The 13,425-nt window shown below is 37.0% G+C and overlaps 3 protein-coding genes across 3 annotated transcripts; all 3 read left to right on the top strand.

The window, feature by feature from the left end:
• The first annotated feature begins 880 nt into the window (after positions 1 to 880).
• LOC106353003 (putative BTB/POZ domain-containing protein At3g08660) lies at positions 881 to 4,390 on the top strand. Its single transcript, XM_013792670.3, has 4 exons — positions 881 to 1,203; positions 1,312 to 1,378; positions 2,019 to 3,104; positions 3,621 to 4,390. Exons 1-4 carry the CDS (start codon positions 1,100 to 1,102, stop codon positions 4,119 to 4,121), a joined length of 1,758 nt encoding a protein of 585 aa, XP_013648124.2. The 5' UTR covers positions 881 to 1,099; the 3' UTR covers positions 4,122 to 4,390.
• A 1,028-nt stretch (positions 4,391 to 5,418) lies between these two features.
• Positions 5,419 to 8,287, top strand: LOC106353004 (sialidase). Its single transcript, XM_013792671.3, has 5 exons — positions 5,419 to 5,649; positions 5,893 to 6,001; positions 6,369 to 6,477; positions 6,611 to 7,486; positions 7,784 to 8,287. Exons 1-5 carry the CDS (start codon positions 5,469 to 5,471, stop codon positions 8,138 to 8,140), a joined length of 1,632 nt encoding a protein of 543 aa, XP_013648125.2. The 5' UTR covers positions 5,419 to 5,468; the 3' UTR covers positions 8,141 to 8,287.
• Positions 8,288 to 11,742: 3,455 nt separating this feature from the next.
• On the top strand, positions 11,743 to 13,329 carry LOC106353005 (ubiquitin-conjugating enzyme E2 11). Its single transcript, XM_013792672.3, has 5 exons — positions 11,743 to 11,939; positions 12,054 to 12,142; positions 12,608 to 12,735; positions 12,840 to 12,944; positions 13,023 to 13,329. Exons 2-5 carry the CDS (start codon positions 12,073 to 12,075, stop codon positions 13,164 to 13,166), a joined length of 447 nt encoding a protein of 148 aa, XP_013648126.1. The 5' UTR covers positions 11,743 to 11,939; positions 12,054 to 12,072; the 3' UTR covers positions 13,167 to 13,329.
• Positions 13,330 to 13,425: the final 96 nt, after the last annotated feature.

Below are 13,425 nucleotides of genomic sequence, written 5' to 3'. Positions count from 1 at the left end.
ATGTTTGCTCTTCTTTGGTGGTTTTGGTCTGACAACGAATTGCTTTCTCAATTCTCATTCCAATTTGTAAACCTAAAATAGGTAATAAGTATTTTGCTTTAAGAAGTTGGTTGTGTTTTTTGGACAAAATTTTCACCAAATTAAAACAATGAGTTTGAGGAGGTAATGTTTTATCATGTGTGGTTTTAATAAACATGATAAGAGCCGGTTCTTAATTTTTGTATTTAAAAGTTAAGAAATAGTTTCTTATATTCGAGTAAAAACTTGATCCTAAGAACTCCCTATCGATCATGCTCTATTACTTTGAACTTGGTGCAATATAGTAAAAGAAGATGCAGTAAAGGGAATGTGTACGTCTCCAAGATAGACCAGAACAATAATGGAGTCTTTATGGAGTTCCGTGCCGCACTCTCTTTAGCTTTTCTCACGTACCATGTGAATCATACCAATATAGAATATGCATCATTGCATGTTTCTTTCTTTAGACTGAGTACCATTTAGGTCGGTAGTAAAAAGACAAGAAAATAAAGAATTTTTTTTCTTCACCGAGGGGAAGGAGTTCGGACCAGGCCGGGACCAGGCGACTGTTGCTACCTGATGATATTGTGTAAATCATCCTTCTAAAAATTTGAAATATGGCACAATAGATTTAACACCTTGCCCCTAAATCATTAACCCAATGCACAGTTGGTGGAAAAAAATAAAGTTAAAACTTAATTTAAGTAACAATATATATTTGTTTCTGGGTCAGAACCGATTACGGAAACTTTCTAAATTACAAAGACTCGACTTACTTATTTTTTCATTTCGATTAAATTAAAAGACCATAAAGGAAAGTATTTACATTTCAAAATCAAAGATGATCAGAACTATTTCCTTTTATGTCTTTTTCTAAATAAAGGCTTTCTCCTTCGCATCACTCGAGAATCTTTATTCTCTGATACTTTCTTTACTTATCAAGATTGCAACAGCGTCTGTGTCTACAAACAAAGCAAAAATCATAGAGATAAAAGACTTGTCTCTAAACCCCCGAAGACAGTATTGTTTTCGTTGCAACGAGTCTCAACGCGATCTGAAGAACAAGTCAGTGTGGTTCAAGATGGCTGGTATTTCAAACAGACCTTTGTCTCAATCTTCTTCCTCGACAAGCTCTACTTCATGTAACAGTCGTTCCTCTGTTCCTCCTCCCACCTTCTCCACCTGGTTCGTCCCATCTCTACATCCCAAGTCTTGTCGTCTCTCTTTAGCTCTACTCTATTCATTTTGCTCATATCAACGAACAGTTTGATTTTGATTATGTGAAACCTGCAGTATATTCTCTGATGTTGCCGGAGACATCACCGTTGTTGTTGATGGAGAGTCTTTTCTACTCCACAAGGTTAGTGAGTGCACACAAGCTTATTCAACAACATATTTTTCACATTAAAAATGTTAAAAAATATATATATATATATTGATTTAAAAATCCCAAAAGGGCATCAATGTTGATTACAACTTCTGTGTTCAACCAAAATGATCTAAATCAAAATATAACAGAGTTCGCTTCACATCAACCACCTGATCCGGAGCATTCGACTTATTAGCTCATCAGGGTGGTCCTGAGCATATCAAAGTGAAACATTGGCATAAAGCCCCAAACTTTTTAAAAAAAATTACATGGAGAAAAACCCTCAAATTTGTAAAAAACATGTTTTAAAAAAACCTTTACTAAATTGCTTTTGGCTTCCAATATCTCAGGCAGGCCCCTGTCTACCATCCTTAATTACCAATAGCCGTTCTCGTCAACCGTTGGAGGTTTACCACAAAACCATTAAAAATGTCAAAATTAATAGATAGACTATATCCAAGTTCCACATCGGATATTAGAGTAAAGAAAACTAATACACATCTTGTCCAATTCTATTTGGATGAAGTTTTTGGGAAAAAAATATTTAAACAAATATTAGATTCAAAACTAACAATATCATATTTAGCTTCTGGTCAGTCATAATAAATAGTTTTTTTTTCTAATATTGCAGTTTCCACTAGTAGCTCGGTGTGGGAAGATGAGAAAGATAATGAGAGATCTCAAGGACTCTTCTTCCAGTATTGAGCTCAGAGACTTCCCCGGTGGACCTCTAACTTTCGAACTCGCCATGAAGTTCTGCTACGGCATCAACTTAGAGATCACACCCTCCAACGTGGTCGACCTCCGCTGCGCAGCAGGTTACCTAGAGATGACTGAAGACTACAAAGAAGACAATCTCATCTCTCAAACCGAGAGTTACCTCGACAAGACAGCTTTCCGCAACTTAAAGAAATCAGTTCAAGTGTTAACCTCGTGCGAGAGGCAAGAACTGTCCGAAAAGTTCAAGATTCCCGACAGGTGCGTGGAAGCTATCGCCATGAACGCTTGCAGGGAGCAGTTAGTATCGAATTTATCAGAGGAGCTCAAGGGAAGAGACTGTCTCGCGTGGTGGATCGAACAGCTCTCTGCTCTCGGCATTGATTACTACACAAGAGTTGTGTCTGTGATGGCGAGAACAGGTGTCCGGTCCGAGAGCATCGTTGCTTCTCTGATGCATTACTCTCAAGAATCACTAAAAGGTGTTATTGTCGACCGCAACTGTCAGGGGCAGAGGGAGATTGTTGAAGCTATTGTAACCCTTTTTCCGTGTGACGAGAGAGGATCAATCATCCCTCTCAGCTTCCTCCTTGGGATGTTAAAGATTGGAATCACATTAGGTATAGAGATCTCTTACAGGCTTGAGTTAGAACGTAGAATTGGACAGCAGTTAGAGAGCGTGTCTCTCGATGATCTGCTTATACCTTCTGTCGGAAGGGAAGAGTCCATGTATGATGTGGACACTGTGCATAGGATACTCGCGTGTTTTCTTGAGAGGGTTGATGAAGAAGATGAGGAGAGTGGTTGTGATTCAGACTCCACTGGTCATTACCATGGTTCGTTGCTGAAAGTGGGAAGGATCATGGATGCGTACTTGGCTGAGATCGCACCTGATCCGTACCTGAGTCTACAGAAGTTCACAGCTATTATAGAGAGGTTACCTGATTACGCACGGATCGTAGATGATGGGATCTACAGAGCCATTGACGTGTATCTCAAGGTAAGTATCTATATAATACAATAAACAAAATTAATTTGTTTTTTACATATTTAAAACTCATAATAGTTGTAACTGAATAAGAATAACTGCAACTCAAGATACATCAAAATAAATAAATAAATAAATGAAAAATAGATTATGATAGCAATAAAATATCTTCTTATTTTGGTTATAGCACAATGGTAAAAATTCCAAAATAACATCATTTAAAAATTAAAAATACAATTTTACTTTATATTCGAGTTTAATTGGAATTAGGGTAAGAATTTAAAATTTAGAGTAATTTAATCATTTAAATAATGTTATTTTTGAGTTTTTATCTGTTTGTGTTAGATTTGTCATAAATTTTCTCATAAATGAATAGGTCAAAATTTTATACATATACTTAAATGTATAGATAAAAAGTTGTTTTGTAATATATTTATACTGACATGCATGAATACGAATCACTCAATTTTTTATATTATGAAAACATGTGATTATTAGACTAATAATAATCAAATATGATATCATTAGGCTCATCCATTAATGACGGAAGAAGAACGCAAGAGTCTATGCAAGTTCATAGACTGCAACAAGCTTTCACAGGACGCAAGCAACCACATGGCGCAAAACGACCGTCTTCCTGTGCAGATGGTGGTACGTGCTCTCTATTCAGAACAGCTGCGACTGAAGAAAGCTCTGTCGGGAGACTCAGATGAAGGTGTACTAGATTTGTCTTCGGGAGTTCTGAACCGAGCGGTTTCTCCAAGAGACAACTACGCATCGCTGAGGAGAGAGAACAGAGAGTTGAAGCTGGAGATAGCGAGGATGAGAGTGAGAGTTAGCGAGTTGGAGAAGGAGCAAACGTTGATGAAAGAGGGAATGATGGAGAGGTCTGGTAATAACGGTGGAACGTTCTTGACGTCATTGTCTAAAGGGATTGGGAAAATTGGGATATTCGGTGGTGAAAACCGGCAGAAGGTTAACCGGAAATCGAGGTCGGTTTCGGAGAGAAAGACAAGTCGAAAGAGGTAGTAGAAATGATGATGGTGGTGATGATGACAATTGACAAGGCGTTAGTAGTGTGAAACGTCAAGGTTGCTATATCTACAGAGAAAGAGACAGAGTCACATGTAGAGGGTGGTGTACTGGCCCGGATAGAGTGTGGAGTAGACCCATAATAGAACCAATGAGGTATCGTTTTCAGCCTATAGAAAACAGAGGGGTATAACTGTGGGTTGGGTTGGGTCCAGGCCGTCTCTATCATAAAATAAATAAATAAAGTATTAGAGAGAGTTTTTCGATTGGGTATCTCATATATTTATATTATTACTCCTTCTATTTCACAATACATAATGTTATTCCTTGATGCACAAAAATTAAAAAAATTATTTTTTTCTTAAAAATGGTTTAAAAAATATAATTTAAAAATCATTCGACCAATTACAGAAATAATTACAACGTCTAAACATCTAATTGGTTATACAATTTTTAATAAAGTTAAAAAATAACATAAAAATATTAAAACATCATCTATTTTGAAACAACAAAAATCTTCTAAAACATCATCTATTATGAAACGGAGAGAGTATAATTTTATTTTATTATATGACTAAAATCTAGATATATAAAAACAAAACATTTATACATATAAGATATGAGTCTTTCATATGTTTTGTAGAATTCCTATAAGAAAAAAACGATTCTTCACATTTTACTTTTTCCAAATTCTTCACAATTTCATGCCATTAGTTTTTATTAACCCTCCAAATGAGGTAAAGGAAAAATGTACTAGTGCTCTAAAAACATAATCAATAAGATGTGTTGGTTAGTCAGTTATGGGTTACCATATTAGCAACAAATATTTTTAATTGTATTTGTAAGAGAGAAAGAAGAAGAAGAACCAATTATATATTAAAAAAACTGGTTTTGGTTTGTTAATAAATCAAAAGTGATAGGTTAATGAATATTTGGTAAACTGTAATATTCTAATCTAAATGTTAGTTACTGTGAAAACTGAAAACCTTAACTACATGACCTGTAATAACAAATTAGTTGGAAACCCACCTGGTATATTTACTCTAGTTGAGTAGTGATCCAAGAAGAAACACCACGTGGGGGTCTAACTCAATACACATTCATTAGGAAACTTCCTTTCTTTGTCCGCCTCTTAAATTAATTTAAAAAGAATTTTTTTTTTAAAGGAGAGCGCATGATTGATGAAAGATGAACATGCAGCGTGATACCATTAGATATTAGTTCAATCATCTCTCAACAACTTCGAAGTGACACATTCATATTCTCCTACACATTGCCTTTCTTGTCTCTTCAGATCTGAATCTCCTCTTTCCTATCTACAAATGGCGTAGCCTGTAAGCAACAATGAACAGGAATCTCAGAGAGTCTGTTAGCGGTGGGAGGAATACTCCGGCGGCGATCTCACAGTTTCGCAGAGGCAATTCTCAAAACGGTTGCTTCTCTAGAGATTCCGATGAGAATCTTGATCTCTTCTCTAAGATCCGTCGCTCTTTCCCCTTGTCTTCCTCCGACCATTTACCCGATGGTTCGTTTCAGATTCACCTTTCCTTTTTTAGAAACTTCGAATTTCAAAAAATATAATCTCCAAATAAAAACAGAAAACGATGTTAGTTTCGAACTGTCTTCGTCTCCTAGATTCGATCTCTATTACAGTGATTTGAAGAGACAGCCCTGTCTTTTTTTTTTTTTTTAATTACATACTTTCGGACCAATGAGAAACTGTTGGATCTTGTTTAACACTATCTCTGCGTTTTGTTTTTAATTCCAGTTTCTGCGAAACTCGGGAGGCTCTCTGTCGGATCCAAACCAACTCCTAAAGGCAAAGGTGGTGATGATCTCTTGTCTTCAGCTGAAGTAGGCAAAAATGATTATGACTGGTAAGTTTCATCTTCCCAATCTCTAGTCAGTGTCTTCCCAAAATAAAATGATCCAATGATTATTTTATTTGTGGATTTTCCACAGTGTATGCTGATATGTTGGTTACCTGAGTGTTGATTTTTTCCGATGTTGGATAAATCGATAGGCGATAACTAAACGTTTTATAAGGGATTATTGGTTAAGCGGATGACTAGACCGATTTTTTTGACCGTCTAGATCGATTATTTAAAAAATTGGTTAAGAGAAATCGTTTCATTTATGCATGAATTGTGTCGTCTACACCAATTTTTAGAACACTGGTTTTTTCTCTTGTTTTTGCTTTTGTGAGTGTTAAAAATCTTATTGGTACATTCATTTTTTCTCTAGGCTTCTTACTCCTCCTGGAACACCTCTTGGGAACGATTCTCATTCATCTTTGGCACCTCCAAAGGTTACATCTTCCGCTAGAGCTAGTTCTGCTTCAAAGACATCAAGGGTATGAGCCAAGCCCTATAAGTTTTCTTCTAGAACCTCAAAAAGTTTCTTCATGAGTTCTACTTTCTTGAAATAGAAACTACATTACCTTATTCATCATATAAGAGTATACTCTCTCTTTTTTCCTTTTACAGCTTTCGGTTTCACAGTCAGAGACCAGTTACCACCCCTCACGTCCTGCTAGAAGTAGCTCACTGACTCGCCCATCCATTTCTAACTCAGGCCGTTCACCATCATCCATCCTGAACACTAGCTCAGCTTCAGTCTCATCCTACATCAGACCATCATCCCCTAGCTCCCGTTCCTCATCTTCAGCTAGAACTCCCACTCCCACTCGTACTACTTCCCTCTCACGTGCCTCAACTCCATCCAGAATCCGTCCAGTGTCATCCACTTCATCTCTGGACAAGGCCAGACCCTCCCTAGGCTCAAGACCATCTACTCCAACTTCTAGAACACAGTCAAACTCACCAAACATAGTTTCTTCCAGACCAAACTCTCGTCCTTCAACCCCTACGCGTCGAAACACATCCGCCCCAGCAACAAATGGTCGTACCGCACCTTCACTGTCTAGGCCAAGCTCTCCTGGACAACCTAGAGTTCGAACCACCACCACCACCAACACACAACAGCCAATTGTGCTACCAGACTTCTCTCTTGATGCACCACCTAATCTCAGAACAACTCTCCCGGGGAGACCAATATCAGCTGGTAGGTCTAGGCCAGTTGCAGCAAAGGCAAGTCCAGAACCCAAAGGTTCCATGACTAGAAGGAACTCATCTCCTGTTGTGACTAGAGGAAGACTCATAGAGAGCCAAGGAAAAGGCCGTTTGAGTGGTAATGGACAGCAACATAATACAGATGCACCAGAGCCGAGAAGGATTTCAAATGTTTCAGAGGTAACTTCACGGAGAACACTGAAGACTTCTTCAACTGTGATGGACAACAATAACAACGGGCTTGGAAGGTCATTATCAAAAAGTTCACTTGATATGGCCATTAAGCACATGGTACGTCTATGTCTCTGCCCCCAAGATTTGGGGGGGGGGGGGGGAGTATAAACATTTTAGTAAAGTTTAAATAATTTTTTTTTTTTCAAATTTGAGACAACTTTTCAAAAACTTTGGGAAACTATTTAGTAAGGATTTATATAATTTTATTTTCTTACAATTTTTTTTAAAAAATTTGGGAACTATATATAGGCCAATGCTTCATCAGCATATGCTCAACTATGCTCAACTGCTCTTGTGAATTTGAAGTCTTTTATCATGCTGTTAATATCTCCCCATCTTGATGATTGTGTGTAGGACATAAGAAACGGGAAGAGTAACGGTTGCGCAATATCAAGCACGACGTTATTCCCTCAGAGTATCAGACAAGCCTCGTCCAAGATACAGCCAATCCGTTCAGTGAATAGCCACTCGGATTCAATCAGCAGCAACAGCGCAGAGAACGGGAACGAAGCAAACGAGGGAAGAAGACTGATGGGGAAGTTGAGCGACAGGGACATGTATGAGAGCTCAAGGTATGACGCGTTGCTGCTGAAAGAAGACGTCAAGAACACAAACTGGTTGCATAGCATCGATGATAGGTCGTCAGAACATGGACTTATGTTTGATAATGGAGGTTTCGAGCTGCTCCCTGAGCCTTTTGCCCCACTATAACAATACTCGCACACCGCAAGTAAACAACTTATTTTTCTTTCTAAAACCACTTCTCTTATTTTTTCTCCAACACTGCTTGTTTGCTTGTTTAATGATGTGGAAAGAGACTAATATGTTTAGGCTCTAGTGGTTTGTAACTTTGTGGTTCTTGAGTGTTGGGGGTGGGGGGGGGGGGGGGGGGGGGGGGGGGGGGGGGGGGGGTGGGGGTGGGGGCTTCAGTTCTCTCTTCTTGGAACTTATCATGTAAAGGATCCTGATTCTCGAAGAGAACAATTAGCATGTGAAAGAAGAAAGAAAGGTACTTCACACAGGCTAGCGTGAATCAGAGACATAACTAAGTTAATAATCGATAGCAAAGCTCAACCAACAATTCCAGTAGCTTTTATTTTCTTTCTTTTTTTTCTATAAAGTTATAAACTGACTTTCACTAGTGACATATTTGATATAAGAGATTTCAATTGTTGACCAAAAAAAAAGAGATTTCAATTGTTGTTTCAAAAAAAAAGAGAGATTTAAATATGTTGTTTTCAGTGTTACTTCTCTATCATATTCTCATGAATGACATAGACCAAAACTCCTTCCCTTTCAGGTCCCTTATTAAGCAAATATAGTACCATCTTACCCAAATTAAACCTTTTTTTTATGACGCCTATTTTCTAATATCAAGTGGTAGGCGGGTCTGAATCGTTCCGAAGAGACGTTCTATCCGGCTGAGTCTGATCTATATGAGAAAAAAGAGTACTGCTACATCTCCCCTCCTTAGCAAGAGAATCTGCACACAAATTCCTAGTTATGGGTATGCGGGTGATGCTGAGTTCCGAAAAACCGTCTCTTAGAAGTCAGAATGAAACTAGCTCAGAGGCAAAGGCCAGTCAGTCGGAAGGGTTTGCAATCATGTTCACCAGGTCAGAGAAATCCGTCTCCATTTGGACCCCGGTGCATCAATGTAACTCTCGTAAACAAGACATCGTCTATATGAGTCCTTCCATCTCTGCATGGAGGGCTGATAGGCTTTTCCGGCATTCTTGTAATCCAAATCTTTAGACTCCTATTGGATCCTTGTAGAATCACCCTAATACACTGACCGTGCCATCATCGATCCATGACGCATCGATTTGACAGATCAGATGTACTCAAATTAAACTGTACAGTAAAATTTTGAGTAAATGAAATAAGCTTTTTTTTATCGTTCATTTTGCTATAAAATATTAAATGAAATTAAAATGTACTATAAAATATTAAATGAAATTAAACTGTACTATAAAATATCAAGTGAAATACGTTTGAAAAAAAACATGAAGTGAAATAAGCTTATTTTGCAAGATAATTTTTAATAGAGAAAATTGGGAAAAAGAGACACCTTCAACTTTTGTTTGTCTAAATAGGATTTTTGATAGTTTTGGTCATTTTGGACATGTTTTACCCTTCTGTAATGGAAAAAATAGTAAAATAAGTTTTAAAAATATAAAAAAATATGTAAGCCATTGGAAACATTAGTATGACTATTTATATGTTTAAATTTTATTTTTAAAAATAGTGGAATCATGTTTTATTTTATATTCTAGCACAGATCTAATATTCATTCTAGCCATCTACTTAGTCTAGAAATCAGATAGTAAGTATTACACACGGATTTATCCTAGGTAGAGAATACAAACAAAACTTTCTTCAATATTCTATCCTAGCTAGATTTCGTCAGGTAATATTCTAACAAGATATCTTTAGTCTACTTAAAGCTTTATTACAACTTCTAACCTCGACTCTGTGAACTACCTTCTTTTTTATATGTGTCATAACCTTTTCTGTCTTTTACGTTATCAAATGCGTAACGAAGAATAAACCTCCCACCCTCTCTTCAGCGCTCTGATATACGTACATTACATATTATAGGCAAATCACGAAAAATATGGAAACTTCCATATTTCGATAAATATCTTTCCTAAATCTAAACTAAATCTATCCTAAATCTCTCATATCTAAACTATATCTTTCTCCTCCCAGTTATTCGTCTCTCTCTCTTCTTAATGGACCATATATTTCTACTACATCCTTTGGTTCCCATACAACAAAATACGATATGATTAAAGAAGCAATATTGTTCGCCATTAAGCTGACCCAAAATTTTACCAAAATATGATCTGCAAAGAGCCTGTCAGCATTGATACTACGAAGTTGTTGAAGGCTTTGGTACAACATTCTATTGAATTCATAACTCCCCTCTGATTTCAACATAAAAGACTCGTAATGTCTTGTGACCCAGTATATGATTATTATAGTATCTTATAATGAATTTTAGGCTCATACAAAGAAACCAAACAAACACACCAACAATAATAAAAGACACTGACCCGAAGACTATTCATACATCTTATTAAGACAAAACAATAAAAAACTATATGTTCTCCATTACCGTATGTGCTCCATAACCGTGACCCAATCTGTTCCAATTACAGTAGACTCGTTGAGGTATGATGAAATCTCATGTGAGTGAGGAAACCGTCTGTTGGGTGCCATAAGTATATGCTATGAATCAATCAACCTTCCATGATCTGAAGTCCAGATATAGACCTCACTTTTTGACAAATTCCCAAAGTCTTGAATAGATGGAGAAGACCATCTAGCTTGATCTTTATAGTAATCTTTGTTAGTAGCACCATGCCCCCTCTGCTCTACTAATATCCCTCTTTTTGATCCTTTGTTTTGCCCCCATATAAAGGTCTTGTAAACAAAAACAGAGTCCATGTATTCCAAAAACTTCGTTCTTTTACTTAGGTTATCAAGAAGTGTTGGTTTAAAAACAGAATCCATGTATTCGAGGGGTTGCAGAATATATATATATATATCCCTTAAACCATTTGATCCCCAAAAACAATTCCTTAGATCATATTCCAAATCAAATCCTACTTTGCACAAGTAAAAAGACACAAACCTTGACAACCTTGACACAAACCATTATTAACCGTATCCCACTTATACTCCCATAACTCAATCCCCTGCAGATAGCATCCTGAAGATATGCCCTTAGTGGCTTGGATCCCGTTGTGTATATCCCTTTGAAAAAATCGATTGTCCCAATTCTCCGAGTACCAAAATCTCCCCTCAAGAGATTTAGTCTTCTCCTGATATCCATCTCTAAATCGGACCGTTCCTGAACATCTGTGTGATGAGAAATCCATATCAAAACCTCCTTAAACCCTTCTCGATCACCAAAACGAGGTTAGAGACGAAGAAAGGATTGACGGAACACCGATGAAGAACAAAGATTATCTCCAAGAACCCTAAATCTCCATGGATGGAGAGAAGAACAACGACGGCTACGACAAGATAAAAAAAGTATTAGACTAACCCAATACCCTTTAACCGTGTTTTTTTTATCTTTTGTTTTTACTTTTTTTTTAAAAAAAATTAATTAATATTAAATCAATTACGGAAATTATAATTTATAAAGGTATTATGGTAATAACAAGAAATAAAATCCTATTTTCCTAAAAATAAATTCAAAAAGTCATATTGATACAAATCTAAGTTGAAAGGGTCTTTTTTTCTTAATATTCCCTTTTTAATATCCCCACTCGGTTGTGGCATAACTGGGCTGGGCTTTGAAGTTTGGGCCTAATGAACAATCTGAGAAAAGAGATGGGCTTTCTCAACGGTGCTTCTGACCGAATCAGAAGCTTCGAGTATTTATTAATTCGATTTCTCTTTGGACGGTATTAGTAGAAGAAGGAAACACCTCTCGGTTTCAGATCCAATTCTTCAACTTCGACTCCTCTAGGGTTTTCTGATCACTTGTTGTTCGGTTCGTAATCTCTGTCTTCCCTTTTTGCGATCTCGTTCCGTTATAAAAAAAAGTTGGTTTGCTTTAAAGGTTTTGTCCTTAACATCAATCGTGTTGGCTCGTTTCCTTGTGCAGGTTTTAGCGTGTCTGAGCCATGGCGTCGAAGAGGATTCTGAAAGAGCTTAAGGATTTGCAGAAGGATCCTCCTTCTAACTGCAGCGCAGGTAAAGATCGAAGCTTTCTCCTTACTTTTTTTTCACTAAGCTAGATAAAAAAAAAATCAATACTTTGTTTCATCTTATCCAAGTTATGTGCTTTGTTGGCTTTGTTATATGAACTCATCAGTCTCTTATTTGCACTAAAGACTGAAAGCTTTGAAGTTAACCAGTAATAAAAATCTATACTTTGTTTCATCTATCAGAATTATGATTTTTAATTTTGGTGGTAAAGCTTTGGTTTTGTTAGTCTATTTGCTTGATTCTGGTTTGTTGCCTGTTATATGCTCTCAACGTCATCAAAGATTCCTTTGTTTCTCTTATAATCTTAAAGATTGATTATACAAGTGACTTAGATTTTTTTTTTTTTTGTGTCTAGAGATTACTTTGTCTCTGTTGATGTGGTTATGAGGTTTTATTTGATGAAGATATTTGAGTCTTATGCGTAACGTTTTTATTTTTAAATTGTTGTAGGTCCTGTGGCTGAGGACATGTTCCATTGGCAAGCAACTATCATGGGACCTCCTGACAGTCCCTATGCAGGAGGAGTCTTTTTGGTTTCCATTCACTTTCCTCCGGATTATCCCTTCAAGCCACCAAAGGTTTGTTTCTTCTTTTTTTCTTTCAGTATCCAAATCATTTTTTTTTAAGTTTATGGTCATTGGTGTGTATTAGCGATCTTAGGAATGTGTCTCTGATGTTGTAGGTGTCTTTCAAGACAAGGGTTTACCACCCAAACATCAACAGCAACGGAAGCATTTGCCTTGATATCCTGAAAGAACAGTGGAGCCCTGCTCTTACCATCTCCAAGGTTTGAGCTTTTTGCATCTTTAGACTCTTTCAGCTGGTTCTGTTTTGCTAATGTTTGTGATTATTGCTGTGGAATCAGGTTTTGTTGTCGATTTGCTCATTGCTGACTGACCCGAACCCAGACGATCCACTCGTGCCAGAGATTGCTCACATGTACAAGACGGATAAGTCCAAGTACGAGTCAACTGCACGAAGCTGGACACAGAAGTACGCCATGGGATGATGAATAATAAGAGACTCGGAAGTGGTGGGGTCCAAGACAAGGAAAGCATAACGTTATCTCAGCATCCTAAAATATATATATCAAAACATAAAAAATGCATGTCTGTTGGCCTTTACTAAACGCTATTATGTGACACCATAATCCAGCAAAAACTTATATGCTCTTTACTCTTCCCTGCTAATCATCTATTTGGTTTTTTTTTTTAAGTTTAATTATTAATTTTGGGTTTAATCAAGAGAAATTAGGCCTACTAACTAAA

This window comes from Brassica napus, chromosome C3, assembly GCF_020379485.1.
Source record: "Brassica napus cultivar Da-Ae chromosome C3, Da-Ae, whole genome shotgun sequence".
Classification (NCBI taxonomy): Eukaryota; Viridiplantae; Streptophyta; class Magnoliopsida; order Brassicales; family Brassicaceae; genus Brassica; species Brassica napus.
Note: the sequence above shows the minus strand (reverse complement) of the source record. Positions and strands in the feature narration are given on the sequence as shown.

Bases quoted from the DNA above. Each gene is read 5' to 3' on its own strand.
- LOC106353003 (XM_013792670.3), top strand. From the start codon at position 1,100: ATGGCTGGTATTTCAAACAGACCTTTGTCTCAATCTTCTTCCTCGACA. The intron at 1,379-2,018 runs GTTAGTGAGTGC...CTAATATTGCAG, and splicing joins AGTCTTTTCTACTCCACAAG to TTTCCACTAGTAGCTCGGTG. The intron at 3,105-3,620 runs GTAAGTATCTAT...TGATATCATTAG, and splicing joins CCATTGACGTGTATCTCAAG to GCTCATCCATTAATGACGGA.
- LOC106353004 (XM_013792671.3), top strand. From the start codon at position 5,469: ATGAACAGGAATCTCAGAGAGTCTGTTAGCGGTGGGAGGAATACTCCG. The intron at 6,478-6,610 runs GTATGAGCCAAG...TTCCTTTTACAG, and splicing joins CTGCTTCAAAGACATCAAGG to CTTTCGGTTTCACAGTCAGA. The intron at 7,487-7,783 runs GTACGTCTATGT...GATTGTGTGTAG, and splicing joins ATATGGCCATTAAGCACATG to GACATAAGAAACGGGAAGAG.
- LOC106353005 (XM_013792672.3), top strand. From the start codon at position 12,073: ATGGCGTCGAAGAGGATTCTGAAAGAGCTTAAGGATTTGCAGAAGGAT. The intron at 12,143-12,607 runs GTAAAGATCGAA...AAATTGTTGTAG, and splicing joins TCCTTCTAACTGCAGCGCAG to GTCCTGTGGCTGAGGACATG. The intron at 12,736-12,839 runs GTTTGTTTCTTC...CTGATGTTGTAG, and splicing joins ATCCCTTCAAGCCACCAAAG to GTGTCTTTCAAGACAAGGGT.